At 37.2% G+C, this 15,206-nt stretch overlaps 1 protein-coding gene across 1 annotated transcript in view; it reads left to right on the top strand.

The window, feature by feature from the left end:
* Nucleotides 1–15,206, top strand: part of LOC114697631 (amine oxidase [flavin-containing] A) — a 68,101-nt gene that overhangs the window by 15,600 nt on the left and 37,295 nt on the right. The window contains exons 2-3 of the mRNA XM_028875899.2: nt 842–936; nt 6,480–6,617. Coding sequence (XP_028731732.1) covers nt 842–936; nt 6,480–6,617 — 233 coding nt within the window. The remainder of the gene's footprint in view (nt 1–841; nt 937–6,479; nt 6,618–15,206) is intronic.

The raw sequence follows: 15,206 nt of genomic DNA, 5'->3' as shown, positions 1-15,206 counted from the left end.
TCCTTCCAAAGAGTACAGAATAAAAAGGAGAGTGAATGTATAATTTTTTTAGTGGAGGATCCTGGGAACCCTTGCCAATCTAGGTGATTAGATTAAGGTTATCATAAAGGATCATATGTACTGATAACATGTGTCTGTGATTAAATGGTAATTTATAACACTGTCTTAACTTTTCCACTGCTACAATATTGGATTTGAAATGTACCTTTTATAAAAGCTTTTATTTATAGATGAGAACCTGTTCTTAGCTTTGAGCTAATGGATGAAGTTAAGCATAGCTCCTATCTTTAAGAATCTTAGAATCTACTGAGGGAAACAAGATTATATCATGTAATACAGATATAAATAATAGGAGGTGCTGATAAAATTTAAGTTGAAAAAAGTCTAGATATCTGCTGCTGGAGGCATGGAAGTTTTACAGAAAAACAAGTTCTTCTGTTTATTTAATTAGCATTTTTTAGTGCTAAAGATGGAACTCTGGGTATGGGGCATGGTTGGCAAATGCTCTACCACGGAATCACTGAGTCGTATACTTGTTTATACAGTCAATTCCTGGAAGAGGGCTCAGAAGATTCTCTAAGTGTGATTTGACTACTTTAGGAAACAAGATACATTTTCAAAAAGATTACTATTTTTTTTCTAATAGCTAACCTTAAATACAAGATAGTCATTTGGGGATCCTTTATGATAGCTAGTAATATTGATCAAAATTTCTTAGAATAATAGCAAAATCAACAGATTAGGTGTTCTGTCTTTTACTCATTTTTGGGGTAAATCTGGTCAAGTCTGGGATGTCTGGCATTTAGATATTAACATTTCTTTTCTTTTCTTTTACCTTTAGGGTTGGCTGCTGCCAAACTCTTATCTGAATATAAAATTAATGTCTTGGTTTTGGAAGCCCGTGATAGAGTTGGAGGAAGAACATATACTGTGAGGGTAAGTGATTTCAATACTTGTGTCACTTAAAACTGTAAATGGGGCCACTTGAAGTCATAGCACTTGAGGAGATCTCATGAGATTACACAGTTAAGTCATTTGCCCACCAAGTCTAAACTATTTCATCAGGTAAGTGACCTTTTCTTTATTTGTTTATTTTTGAGACAAGTGTTTTTCTCAGTATCTAAGGCTGGCCTTAAACCCATTATATAGTCCTGGCTGACCTCAAATTCATTCCTGTACCTCAGTCTGCCAAGTTCTGGGATTATAGACATGTACTACTATGCCAAATGTGATCTTTCTTTTCAACAAGTGCTCACTAGATAGTGATGGCCTCTGACTTCAATCACTCGCATTTTAGTAAACACAACAAATGTGAACAAATAACTTAATTACAGTGTTATAATCTCTAGATTAGAAAGTCAAGTTGAGTATATAGTACCTGAGGTAATAATTTGGCTGGACTAAAAGTAATTTTGTATCCCTAATACATACACACACACACACACACACACACACACACACACACACACACACACACACACGCAATGTAGGTTCCTTGTTTATTCAGTAGTATTCAGCTTAAAGAAGTATAGTGTGTATACTATGCAGAAATAAATATAACATATCTTTGTGTACTTTTTGCCCTTGGCCTCTTTGCTCAGGTCAGGTCTGGCTAGATATAAGAAGCACAGTTCTTGTTACATCACTGCCTTTTATACATGGACCTACATTAGCAGTCTGGAAAATTGCAGGCTATTGCTTAATGTTATGGTGTTTACAAGTAATAGAATCTGTGGGAGCTCACAAAAGTACATATGGAGAATATATAAGGAAACAAAACCAAAGGTGGAAGTTTGTGGGACATGTAATGAGACAGGAGACAAGGGGAGAAGTAGCTAGAGAAAAGCCATAGAAGCTAAGAAGGAGCACCAGACTAAAACACTGCTATGCCAGACTGCCACTGGAGGGAAGAGGAAGGAATGCTCAACAGTGCCAAATAATGTAGGATGAAGGCAGAAAAGACTCCTTTGCTTATGGCAGTTAGAAATTCATTAATGAGCCCCTTTGTTAGAGCATACAGAGTGGTAAAGGCTGAGTACTGGTAGTATAAAAAAAGCATATTGTTTTAAAAAAAAGACTAGAAGGAGAGAATGTCTGCTTACGTAGATATTTTTGTCAGGATAATAACTGAATGGCCTATACAATGATAGTAACAGTGGTTTAGGCAGTGAAAACATTAAATTATTTCACAGAACTTTAGTGGTAAATAGATATTCCAGGATAGTACAGGAGTTCAGTTTTGTCATTAAGGCTTCAGATTTTTTCCTCCCCTTTGTTCTACCATTCTTTGCATGTTATCTTGTTACATTTCAGTAACAAAGTGAGTACTGTGGCTCTAGTGGCAAGTCTTCTCTCAAGGGAACAAGAATCACTGGCCTTGTTACTCACAGCAGTAAGCACTGCACTTGAGAGGCCTAGGCAAGAGAGTAATGAATTTAAGACCAGCCTGTGCTACATAGTGGTGTCTTGTTTCAAAAATAAAGAAAAGAGGAAAGAGAATGAAAGAGCAGCACCATCCTTGACTGAGACAAACAGAACTTTTCCTTTACCAGTAAACTTCAGGCAGACATTTGTCTCATTAAGCAGAATGGCTATCAACTGTAGGTTGAGCCTGGAAAAGCAAGTATTTAACATTTCCAGGCAGCAGAGAAGACTAGGCATAAAAAGGGAGTTTGGAATGGCTACTGCAATAGCTGTGTGATAACATCTGAACTAGGATGGTGCAGTAGCTCTTGCAGTCATACCATGTCATGCATTCTTTTTGTTATGTGCATCTACTTCACTAGACCCATGAGACCTGTTTTTATTTTGCTCAGCTTTAATAGTGTGGCCTACAACCTTGTTACCCCACGTGTGGTCTATAGACTTGCAGCCTTGGTATTATCTGGAAACTTGAGAATAAATTCTCAGGGCTGCTGAATCTCCATTTGCTTTTTAATAAGCTTCCAAGGGAAGCTTGCAGATATGCTGCTCTGTGGTATAAAGCATGCTTGATTCCTTTACTTTAATGTAAATCAGCATTAAATATATTTGAAGTATTTCTGAGTGTTTCATTAGATATAGTCTGCCATTGGTTTTGGTTAAGAGCACTTGTTGCTCTTGCAGAGGACCTAGGTTTGATTCCAAGCACCCATGTGGTGGTACTCAGCCATTTATGAGTCCAGTTCCAGGGTCTAAAGTCCTCTTTAGACTTCTGTGGGTACTAGGCACACTTATGGTGCATACACATACATGCAGGCAAAACATATGTATACATTAAAAATGTACAAAAGGAGTGAGGAGATTGCAATCTCTTCACTATACCCACCTGAGTCTACCTTGCATAAGTACTACTAGCATTTCACATGCAAGTCTTCTCAGCTGAGTGATAAGATATACTCATATGTCTTTCAAGAAGCTCCTGTACACTTTCATTTTAATTTTCTGTTTGTTTTTGAGACGGGGTCTCACTATGTAGCACTGGCTGTCCTGGAATTCGTATGTAGACCAAGCTGGCCATGAACTCACAGAGACTCACCTGCCTTTACCTCCTGAATGCTGGGATTAAAGGCATGAACCAACGTATCTGGCTCTTCATTTTAAATTTTTGAGATAGGGTCTGGCTGTATAATCAGGCTGGTCTTTGAATTGAGATCCTACTGTCCCAACCTTTGAAATGATGGAATCATAGGGAACCCCCACAACCAGCCCATTTTCAAATTAAATTGAAGGCATTGCATAGTAGTGAAAAGACAACTTGAATATTCTATGTTCACTTAATAGATGTGATTCTTCTTTCATTTCTGAAAAATAGTCTTTCAGTTTAGAGATAGTTATTGTTATTCCTTAGCTCTACTTTTCTTATAATTTAAACCTTTTGCTTATTAAATAGGAATATCAGTCATCCTGCAGATTTTCAGTTAAGAGCAAGTCATATAAAGGAAATGAAATTCCAACATGCTTATCCCAGTCTATGTTATTGACTTGAGCTACTTGGCCATATTGCTCCATTTATATATGTCAGTAGCAGACAGGAATTAATAGTGTCTATTCAGCATCGTACTCTTTGGTATATGAGAAAGAAATCTTAGAAATACTTAGAAATGAACACTTAGCATTTATATTTCAAATGCCTAGAGAGAGAGAAAAAAAGGCTTATGAAGGGTCAGAATGGTATTTAATAGAAAACAAAATCAAATATTTTTGAGAATTGATTCAAACAATGCAGTCAATCAGGATAGTTTTGGAAGAATCATATAAACTATTTGGCTCTTAAAAAAACAAAATTTCAAATTTGATATTGCCATTTGACTTCTGATGGATTTTTCTACAAGTTCAGAACTTACCATTTTTCTTAATTAAACCATCTATAATTCTACAGAATCAAATTAATGAAGTTGAAATGCCTGCAAGGCCACCACAAGGTCAACATATTTGTTTCCTAATGGAAACCTCAGTGGCCTCTTAGGCTGAATAACATGTTCTAAATAAAGAAAGAACAAGCACAGCATGATAGAGTACCACATTACACTTCTTAGTGTCTTCCTATAGAACCCAAGGAACCTCATTTGAGTATTTCTAATTTTTAAAGAAGCATTTTCTGGAATGCCTCACTCTTTTTCCTGCTTCATTTAGGATTAGAGAGTGTCAGTATTCTAAAGAAATGTTTGGAAATTCCCAGGAGTCTCTTTGTTGTCTGTGTTAAAGCAATAGAAATTTATTGGTGTACTGACTCCAGTTTTATTCTTAAAAAGGTGTTGGAAACTAAAGAAGCTTTAGGAAATAGTATTAACAGTTAGTGAAAGAAAATGTGAAGATTATGATACCCTGATTAAAGAAATCAAAAAGCCCTTCACTACTACTGCTAAAGCAGAATGGAAACCCTGAGTAACTCCTTTATTGAAATAAGTAAAATGCTAACTAAAAATCACTGTGTTGATCTGTCAAGGAAGTTAGAAATTAGTAGATATAAGTGTTGAACAAACATCTCAAAATCGACCATCCAAACTGATTTTTTTGTGTACTGGGCATGAAACCCAGAACATACTAGGCAAGAACTGAATCACTGAGGTACAACCTCATGCCTAGAGTAATTTCTTGTTGAGGAGCATAAAACATTCACTTTGGAGAGCTGCTGATGAGTTGCTCAGTGGCAGAACAATTTTCTACCATGCTAAATGTCCTGTGTTCCCTTGCCAACAATTGCAAAAGCAAGACTTCTACACAGCAACTCAGCAAATACTTGTTTAGTACTTCCAGACCAACCTTCATTCTGCCCAGAAGTTGTTTTGCCTTTGTCTTCAAAATATGTTTGGAATTCATTGTTTCCTGCTATTGTCACTGCTACATTTACTCGTTCCCTATGATCAATTTTATCACAGTAGTGAAAGTGAGTTGTTCAAATCCAAGTCAGATCTTAGTACTACTCAAAGCCTTCCAAATGCTCACCTTCTTACTTTCCAGTGTCCTGAGAGGACGCCCTAATTGACTGTCTCCCTTGTTCATTTTAACTCAGCCCAGGGAAATATGTGTATGAGAAGAGGTTTTCAACCCTTCTCTTCAGGTTGGGCTGCATCTTAGAACTAAGGGTGAACTGCAAGAAGACTAGACTACATGTGTATTTCCTCCTGGCTTCAAATCCCAGATACTAAAAAGAAATAGTTATCTAATATTATTAGTAGCTCATAAATCTTTTCTGAGAAAAATAACTCCCAGAAGTTTACTTATTTCTGCAAGGTTTTCAAGTACAGTGATTACTACACAATAAAAAATAATCAGACAAGTAAGGATAAAAGACAATGTACACACACAATAACTGATGCAAACAATAGAATAGAAGTATACCTGAAAGAACTCACTAAAATGCATAACGGAGTTGTAGTTCACCAACATTCAACTTGTTAATTAAATAAAATGTATTAATAAAAAAGCCGGGAAAAGTAGAGAGCTGCATTTAAAAGGGAAAAATAAAATTTGTAAATAATTAAATAGTTATGTGAATTTTTTATACTTTTAAATATTCTTTTGCCATGATGCATTTTTTTTCCTTGGAAATGTTTTAGAATATCAGCAGAAACACACAAATGTGGGCTGATTTAAGATTTCATCTGACGGAAATCAGGGAATTGGGATTAATAAATCCCTGGGTGACTCCTAAAGCAATAACCCAAGAGAAAAATACATGTAATAAAAGTTAAGTGATTTGCAAAGGATCTAGATCAGCATATATAGTATATCATCAGATATACTATAGTGTTTTTTATGTGTTGTATTGCTGAATCAGCCTCACCAGTAGCTCTACAAATGGACATGCCTACGGAATTGTCAGACAGTGTTCCCCAGTTTTTGAGTCGAAGAGAAAAAGGTTTTGAGTTTCAAGTGTACATTATAAAGGATGTGCAAGACACAATGAAGTTAGCAAAATAAACAGAATTTTTCATGACAAAAGATTTCTTAATTACAAAGTTTAAGTAAAATCATCACTTTTCCTCTTTCTGCAGAATGGGCATGTTAAATGGGTGGATGTTGGTGGAGCCTATGTGGGACCAACCCAGAACAGAATCTTACGCTTGTCTAAAGAGCTAGGCATAGAGACTTATAAAGTGAATGTCAATGAGCGTCTAGTTCAATATGTCAAGGTAAGCCTGACTTTTTATTTGTATGACCAATTCATGAACATTTTATTTGAGAATGATTTGGTTTGTTTATGAAGACCTTTTTCCCCTTTTTAAAGTTTATTTTTAAATTCTTTTATCATGTATTTTCAATTTACATGGTGTGATGCATATTACATAAATGTATTATCCTATAAGCATATGTTGTATGTTGAACATGTTCCTTCTCATACTCTTCTACCTTTCTTTCTTCCCCCTCCCATTAGCCTCCTTTGTTCCCCTAGATAGTTTTGATTCTTTCATAATTTTATGTATCTGTATAAAATCTAGGAACTACAAATAAGATCAAACATAATATTTCTCTTTCTGAGATTGTCTTAATTGCTTAATGTAATTGTCTTCAGTTGCACAAAATTTCTGGCATAATTTCACTGCTCTGTATAGCTAAAAAATCTGATTATTTATATATACCATATTTTCTTAATTCCTGTGACACTTAGGTTAGTTCCATAATTTAGCTATTATGAATAATGCTGCAATAAATATTTATGTGTAAGTATCTCTGTGATATTTTGATAAGGAATCCTTTGGGTAAATACCCACGGATGGTAGATGTAGGCCATATGGTTGATCTAATATTGGTTTTTTTGAGAGACCTCCATACTGATTTCCATAGCAACTACAATAGTTTACATTCTTACTAGAGTGGTGTATAAGTGTTTATTTTTTGCCTATATTCTTCTCATGATTTGTTGTTATTTGTTTTTTAGTGATGGTCATTCTCGCTATAGTGAGATGGAATCTCAATATAATTTTCATCTCTAATGGTTATTGTATTTCACCTTTTGAAAACTTATCTGTTCATGTCATTAGTTAATTAGTTGAATTCTTTGATTTGTTATTGTTTAGATTTTTGTATTGTTTTTATAAATTCCAGATGTTAATTTTCCACCAGATAGGCAGAAGCTTTACTTTTCACTGAAGATATTTTTTTTCATGTGCAGTATATTCTAATTATGGTTTCTCCTCCCTCATTTCTTCCTAGATCTCCCCACCTTCCCATCCATCCAACTCCACACTTTCTCTTTCTCTTTAGAAAACAAACAGATAAATAAACAAACAAGAATTTAAAAAAGAAAAGAAAAAGCATAAGAAATACACATACAAATCATAAAAACATAAAAATCAGAAGCTGTAAAGCAAAAGACCAGTAAGATAAATGCCCTAACAAAGCAACATGAGACAAAAAAAATCTACAAATACCACTGCTGGACATGGGGTCTACCCTTAAGTATGGTTTATAGACCCAGTGAGATTCCATTGGAACAAACTAATTTTTTCTTTGCAAGTGGTTGCCAATTAGAAGTAGCTTCTTATCTAGGGATGGGGACTCGTGTCCACTTCTTCTCAGCACTGCACCATCTGGCCTGGATCTGTGCAGGCCCAGCTGAAGCTTTTTAATTTCATGAGGTTTCATTTGTCAGTGTTGGCATTATTTCCTGAATAACTGGAATTATTTAGAAAGTCCCTAAATATGCCTAAATCTTGAAGTGTTTCTCTACTTTTTCTTGTAACAGTTTTCAAAGTCTCAGGTCTTGGATCCTATCTTAGTTATTTTTATGTTGCTGTGACAAAACACCATGACCAAGGTCAGTTATGAAAGAAAGCATTTAATTGGGTTAATAGTTTCAGAGAGTTAGAATCTTTGATAGTGGAACAAAGAAATGGTGGCAGGAACAGCTGAAAGCTCACATCTGGATCTTCAAGCAGGAGACAGAGAGAGGGAAGGGGAACGAGCACACTGAGAATGGCACAAGTTTTGAAATCTCAAAATCTATTGCTAGTGACACATGTCCTCCAACAAGGGCATACCTCCTAATCCTTCCAAAACAGTTCCACCAACTGAGGAACTACTATTCAAACATATGAGCCTATGGGGCCATCTCCAAAGTAAATTCTGAGACTCAAGGCAATCTTTTAATTGTCACCACCTGTAAAATCAAAAAGCAAATTGCATACTTCCAAAATACAATGCCACAGAATATATTTTACCATTCAAAAAGGGATGAATCTGGGCATAGCAAAGAAATACTGGACCAAAGAAAGATTGAAACTTGGCAGGGAAAACTGCAAATCGTGTAGGTCCATGTCTGTTGTCAAAGAGCTTAGATAGCTCTGTCTTGCCAGCCTTGCTGCCTGCAAAGATACAGCTCTCTCTAGGTGGTTCACTCCATGCATGCATGCATATCTCATGGCTCTGGTACTTCTAATATCTTGGAGTTCCCAACACAATCAAAGTTTCACTTTCACATCTTTACAAGGCTTCTCAGGTCCTCCTTGCAGTAACTCTCCTGTCCCACTCTTGGCCTCAGCAGCTCTGCTTAACCGTGGAGGAAGATTCCTCAACCTTTTAGTCATGTATCTTTCATGATTCTAAAGCCAGAACCATGTGGACAACACTGCCAAGTTTGACTACCAACTTAGAGTGGACCCAACATCTTTGAATAACTTTTGTAGAAGCTTTGATTTAGTGTTGATTTTTAGGAGCAAAAAATTCCTTAGGCCTTTTGCTTTCACAAGTTGGAAGCTTAGATTGATGGGGTCTTGTTCTGAGGACATTCCTCCCTTTATCCTAATGCAGATGAGGCCTTACCTTGATCTCATCTCTTTCAGGAAAAGTCTTGGCTCCAACATTAAATTTCCTAGTGCTCTTTTTCTCTTCAAACTATTTTTTTTTTGCCTCACTTGCTCTCTTTCATGGTAGACTTGCCTAAGAGTGATTATTAATAACCAAGCAGCAGAGTCAATATGCTGCATTGAAATCTCTTCTGCCAAAGAAAGTAGTCCATTGCATTTTAATTTAGCCTCAAGCAAATTCTTAGGACAAGGGCAGAAAGCTGTTATATTCTTTACCAAAATATCACAAGAATGGTTTCTAGCCTAGTTCATGTTGTTCTCCTCTAAAGCCTCTTGAGCTGGGGCTCTTATGCACTGTATCTGCCATGATCCTACCAGGATGGCCTATTAAGCCCCTACTTACAGTGTAAGTATGGTCCCTATAGGCTCATATGTTTGAATACTTGGTCCCCAGTTGGTGAAATTGCTTGAGAAGGAATAGGAAGTATGGTCTTGTTAAAGAAGGTGTGCTACTAGGGATGGACCTTGAGGTTTCTAAAAAATTGTGCCATTCCTAGTGTGTTCTCTCTCTGCCTCATACTTTCAATCAAGATGTAAGCTCTCAGTTGTTCTTGCCAACAGGCATTGATCCACCATATGAATTCTAACTCTCTGAAATGTTAAGACCAACTAAGTGCTTTCTTTTATAAGCTGTCTTAGTGGTGGTGTTTTGCCATAACTAACACCATGAAAAGTAACTATGATACATACCATAACCCTCCCAGCCTGTACCCTACTACCCTTCCTAATGCATTTGCATGCCATAGGCAATAGGGTTACTTGGACAGACACACACACACACACACACACACACACAACACACACACACACACACACACACACACCTGTGCATTCTTCCATAGTCCCAAGCAACTCCTGATTCACCTAGGATCCAGTTCTAAAGGCCCTAAAGAGCACAACATTTTGAGGCCATTTTAGCTTTTGAATTGGTTCTTCTGAATTTTCACCCAGCATGTCTTTGAATACTTTGTTCATTTGCTTTGTACGTGGATTTTCCTCTTGGGGAGTATAGCTTGTTTGTGTATTTCCTAGTGTTTAAAGAAGAAATTGTTTAAACTCAGCTCCTCAGATCCACCTAAGAAACAATAGTGTTTTCCACTGTTATTGTTTCTCACTGAAGCCAAACATGTAGTGACTGGAACCTAGAGAAATGCTTGAGAAATTAACTTTACAATCTATTATTCTAGGCCACTTCCTGAAACTATGAGGGAAGGAGTCATTTATTCATACCAAATGACAGGATTTCCATACCAGTCACCACACCTATTTGAAAAAGACACATCTTTTCCTGACTGTATACCATCATGTTGGGTCTGGAGGCTAGAAGGATTGGGAATTTTCTAGGAATTAAGGACACTTGTGATCTATGCACAGTAATATACAACCAGGAGGCCAGGAATCTTAGCAAATTTGATAAACACATGGTTTGGGATGTCTAGGAGTGTGACAGTAACAGGTGAGAAGACAAACAAGTAGCCATTAGAAATATTGAGAGCTCAGAGGTTAAGAGATCAAAAAAGTATTAAGAGGTTTTACAAAGTGGTGACAGCTGAAAGTATATCTCAGGGGCAGAGCATTTGCATAGTATGAATGAAACCTTAGATTCAGTCTTAAACACCATAAAAAATACAAAATATTTTGAAATGTTGGCTTCATTAAGCCATAGTAAAAAAATTTCCTATTTTCTTATTTCTGCAAAGCATGGCATTTTCCTAGCCTAATGGGTAATAATAACAATAAAAATAATAGCAGTTCCCATTTACAGAAAACCTTTTACATTTTCATATTTAATGTGAAGAAGGAAACCAAATCTTTTGTGCTCAACTATTTAAATAGTCATGGCAATCTACTCTGCTCTTCAGCCGGGTAGTGTGATAATTAACCTGGAAGCCAATTGAGTAGACTCATTCATATTATTTATTCCTTCAGTGAGTCAGGTACTGAAAGATCTTTATTGTTCCTAGAGGCTATGAATAAAGAACTAAGTCCTTTTTATGTATGAACTCACTATATTCTTAACTCGCTATATTCTTATATCTGTCTCCTAGGCTGACATGATTTTCCCCATTCTACAGATGAGAAATCTAAGGTTCAGTCAGGTAGAGTGACTTGACAAAGCTGTAAAACTAGTAACAGTCTGCTAATCCTTGAAAGCATCTTCTTTACTTCACTATAAATTCCAGGAAATGAAACTGAGGGAGTGAAGAGAAGAGCACTGGGCCTCTTCTGTTTGTAAAATATCTTACCATCAGTTTCAGTGAAGACTGGCTGATAAATAAGCAGATGCAGTTAGTGAAAGACAATGATTTTTTTCACTTCCTTTGTCAGTTTCATGTTCCTTTTTGTACATTTCAAACAATGAAAATTTGTAGTTATGTCCTCAACTAAGTATTTTCTGGTCTCCCAGTTATGTCCACTCTAAAGCATGAGAGCAATGTAAGAATTTGACAGGGGCACATGGTGAATAATTCAATGCCCTATGTTCATTCTCTCTCTGTCTCTCTGTCTCTGTCTCTCTCTCTTTCACTCTCTCACTCTCCCTCTGTGTGTGTATGTGGGTGCCTGTGTGTCTGTGTACATATGTGTGAATATATGTGGAGGCCATTCATCAACTGTCTCCTACCTTATTTTTGAGACAAGGTCTTTCATAGGAATCTAGAACTTACTGATTCAGCTAGACTGATTGGCCAGCAAGACCCGGGTATCTGTCTGCCTGTCTGTGCCCTCCTAGTGCTGGGATTACAGATGCACCATGCTGCACTCAAGCCTAGGGATCCAAACTCAAGTTCCTCCTTGCACGATAAGCACTGTACTGATTAAGCCATCTCCCTGGACACCCCCATTATTCTTTTAAAAATCACATTTAATGCATGTGTGTGTGTGTGTGTGTGTGTGTGTGTGTGTGTGTGTGTGTGTGTGTATGTTCATGTATCTGTGCACATATTAAGGTACAGGTATGGAGGTCAGAGGACAACTTGTGGGAGTCACTTTTCTTCTTCTACCATGTATGTCTCAGGGATTGAACTCAGGTCATCAGAATTGATGGCAAGCCCCTCTACCCACTAAGCCATCTTATCAGCTCTTCACCCCATTATTATTAATTGAGACAAAGTTAGATTAAAATGAAAAACTGGTGTTTAAGAATCTGGATGTTGCCTTCAAGTTATAAGATTCCAGTATGCTTCCCAACCTTCCTGACAGGACCTTTTGAATTTAGTATATTCAGTTAAGTATTGAGCTTTTTAATACTCATGGAATTTTCTGGATTTCACAGGAACTCTTAACTTTTAGAAATGCTTGTGTAATAATTTTATGATTTAAAAGAACTCTACTTCAAGCTTTAATAGAGGATGAGTTCATGATGTCTTAAGGAAATGCTCATGATATATCATGTGTCTAAGTTAAAGAAAGAATTATTTTTAAAAAGTGGCACTAAGGTTGCCTTTATTGTTGTTGAGTCCTTCTCTAACATTAGGTAAATAAGATCTTTGATATTTGTTTCCAAGAAAAGGTACAACTTCATTTTCCTGAAGATGGGACATACTCAACCCTTACTATAGTGCTGGGATTACAGATGCACCGTGTAAGAAGTACTTTAATAAGTAGAGTTATTTTTCAATATAACATTTTACCAAATGTTTCTTTTACCAAAACATAAATGTCACTGAGCTGTTACATATAAGCTACTGGAAAAAGGCATCTTGTGGCCTTGGAATTGATACTCTGAGGTTGCTTTCAATATGTAGTTATTAGCTTCATGTGTAGGCACACTTGTGAGACTAAGGTGGGAGGATGGTAAGTTCAAGGCCAGTCTAGGCTATATAACAAGCCCTTGTCTCAAACAACAACAAAGTTGTTATTAATCTCTGACTCGTTGCTGTCTCATGGCCATGCACATCAACAGAATAGCTCTATTAGGTCATAATTATTAAATATGGAGTCTGTGGCAGGTTTAGTGATAAACTCATGCATCATCTGCATTTTGGACAAGTGGCATATTTGAATCTTTCCAATAAAGTCATGCTTGGTGATACATGCCTGTAATCCCAGTACTTGGAAGGTGGAAGCAGGAGGATCAGGAGTTCAAGACAAGCTTCAATTACATTAACAACCCCCACCCCCCACCTCAAAAAATAAAACAGTCAATCAGCCTCTGCCATGTTACTTGATTCTTCAAGATCAGCACTACTCCTGTAGTAATGATAAGGGATAAGGGTGGGTTTCTTCTATGGAGCCTCCACTGTGTTCCAGGCCTGGTATCAAAGTTTTTATTTTTGTCATTTCACTTAACTCTTACTCTCCTGAAGCTCTTATATAGGGACTATAGCCTCATATAATGGAAAAGGCCTGAACTTCAGAGGCCAAGTAACCTGCCAAATAAATAAGGTCTACTGAAAAGGAATGCAGATCAAGGTCTTTCTCCTCTTCTGTGCTGTCAGGGGGGCTGTGGACTCCAGGAAGCTGCTTTACAGTTTGTATTTGTTCTAGTTCTTTTGATGTTTCTTTTCTAAGCATTATCTCATGTTTGCTCCTGTGTGTCCATGTATGGGGCTGGTAGGCTTTTGCTCATTTTAAAATAGCAATGTAACTAACTACCTCTTACAATACTAAGTGTAGTGGATGTTCTCAGTATGATGAAGAAACTATAAATGGAGATTCTTATGGTAAGGAAAAGTAGGAAGATATTGTATTGTTAATTAATGTTATATTGAAAAATAACTCTACTTATTAAAATAACTCTACTTATTAAAAATAACTCTACTTATTAAAGAATCTCTCAGCTCTCACTGTTCTTTATACTTCTAGGGGAAATAAGGGTTTGTCCAACAGGATAGTATATCATGTTAATGACTTAGGGTTTCTATTGCTGTGAAGAGATACCACGACCATAGCAGCTCTTATAAAGGAAAACATTTAATTGGAGATGGCTTACAGTTTCAGAGGTTTAATCCATTATCATCATGGCAGAAAGCATGGTGGCATACAGGCAGACATGGTGCTGAAGAGGTAGCTGAGAGTTCTACATCTGGATCCACAGGCAGCAGGATAGTGAGCCACTAGCCTGGCTTTAGCTTCTGAAACCTCAACACCCCCCCACCCCCCCCCCCACCCCCGATACACTTCCTTCAATAAGGCCACATCTACTCTAACAAGTCCACACCTCCAATAATGCCCCTCCCTATGAATCTATGCAGCCCATTTGCATTCAGACCACCACAGTGAATAGCACAAATTGCCTTTGTAACTCTTTGCATTGTCCTGTAAAAGCCCTGGATTCTTTTATCTAATAAAATGCCTTGGCATGATAACAAAAATGATTACAGTGAACATATGGGTGTTATGAAGTGTCTTAGATTTACTACTGCTGTGATGAAACACCTTGACCAAAGCAGTTTGAGGAGGAAAGGGTTTATTTTGCTCACAGTCCCATATTACAGTTCATCAAAAGCAGTGAGGACAGAACCTGGAGGCAGGAGCTGATGTAGAGACCATGGAGGGGCGTTGCTTATTGGCTTGCTTCCCATGGCTTGCTTGCCTCCTTTCTTTTAGAACCCAGGAGGACCACCAGTCCAGGGGTGGGACCACCCTCAATGAGCCATCCCACATCAATCACTAATTAAGAAAATGCCCTACAGGCTTGCCTACAGCCCAGCCTTATGGAGACAGTTTCCATTTTCTCAAATGAGGCTCCTTCCTCTGATGAATCTAGCTTGTTTCAAATTGACATAAAACTAACCAGTACACAAAGTTTGATGTCTTCTTCTTCCTCCTTCTCTTCTTCTTCCTCTTCTCTACATCTGCTTCTTATTCACATTCTCCTTATTTTCATTCTTTCTGAGACACGGTCTTGCTGCATGGTCAATTCTGGCCCCAAATTCACAATGATTTTTATGCCTAGGTCTTCCGATTGCTGGG

This window comes from Peromyscus leucopus, chromosome X, assembly GCF_004664715.2.
Source record: "Peromyscus leucopus breed LL Stock chromosome X, UCI_PerLeu_2.1, whole genome shotgun sequence".
Taxonomy (NCBI): domain Eukaryota; kingdom Metazoa; phylum Chordata; class Mammalia; order Rodentia; family Cricetidae; genus Peromyscus; species Peromyscus leucopus.
This window is presented reverse-complemented; position numbering and strand designations above follow the sequence as displayed.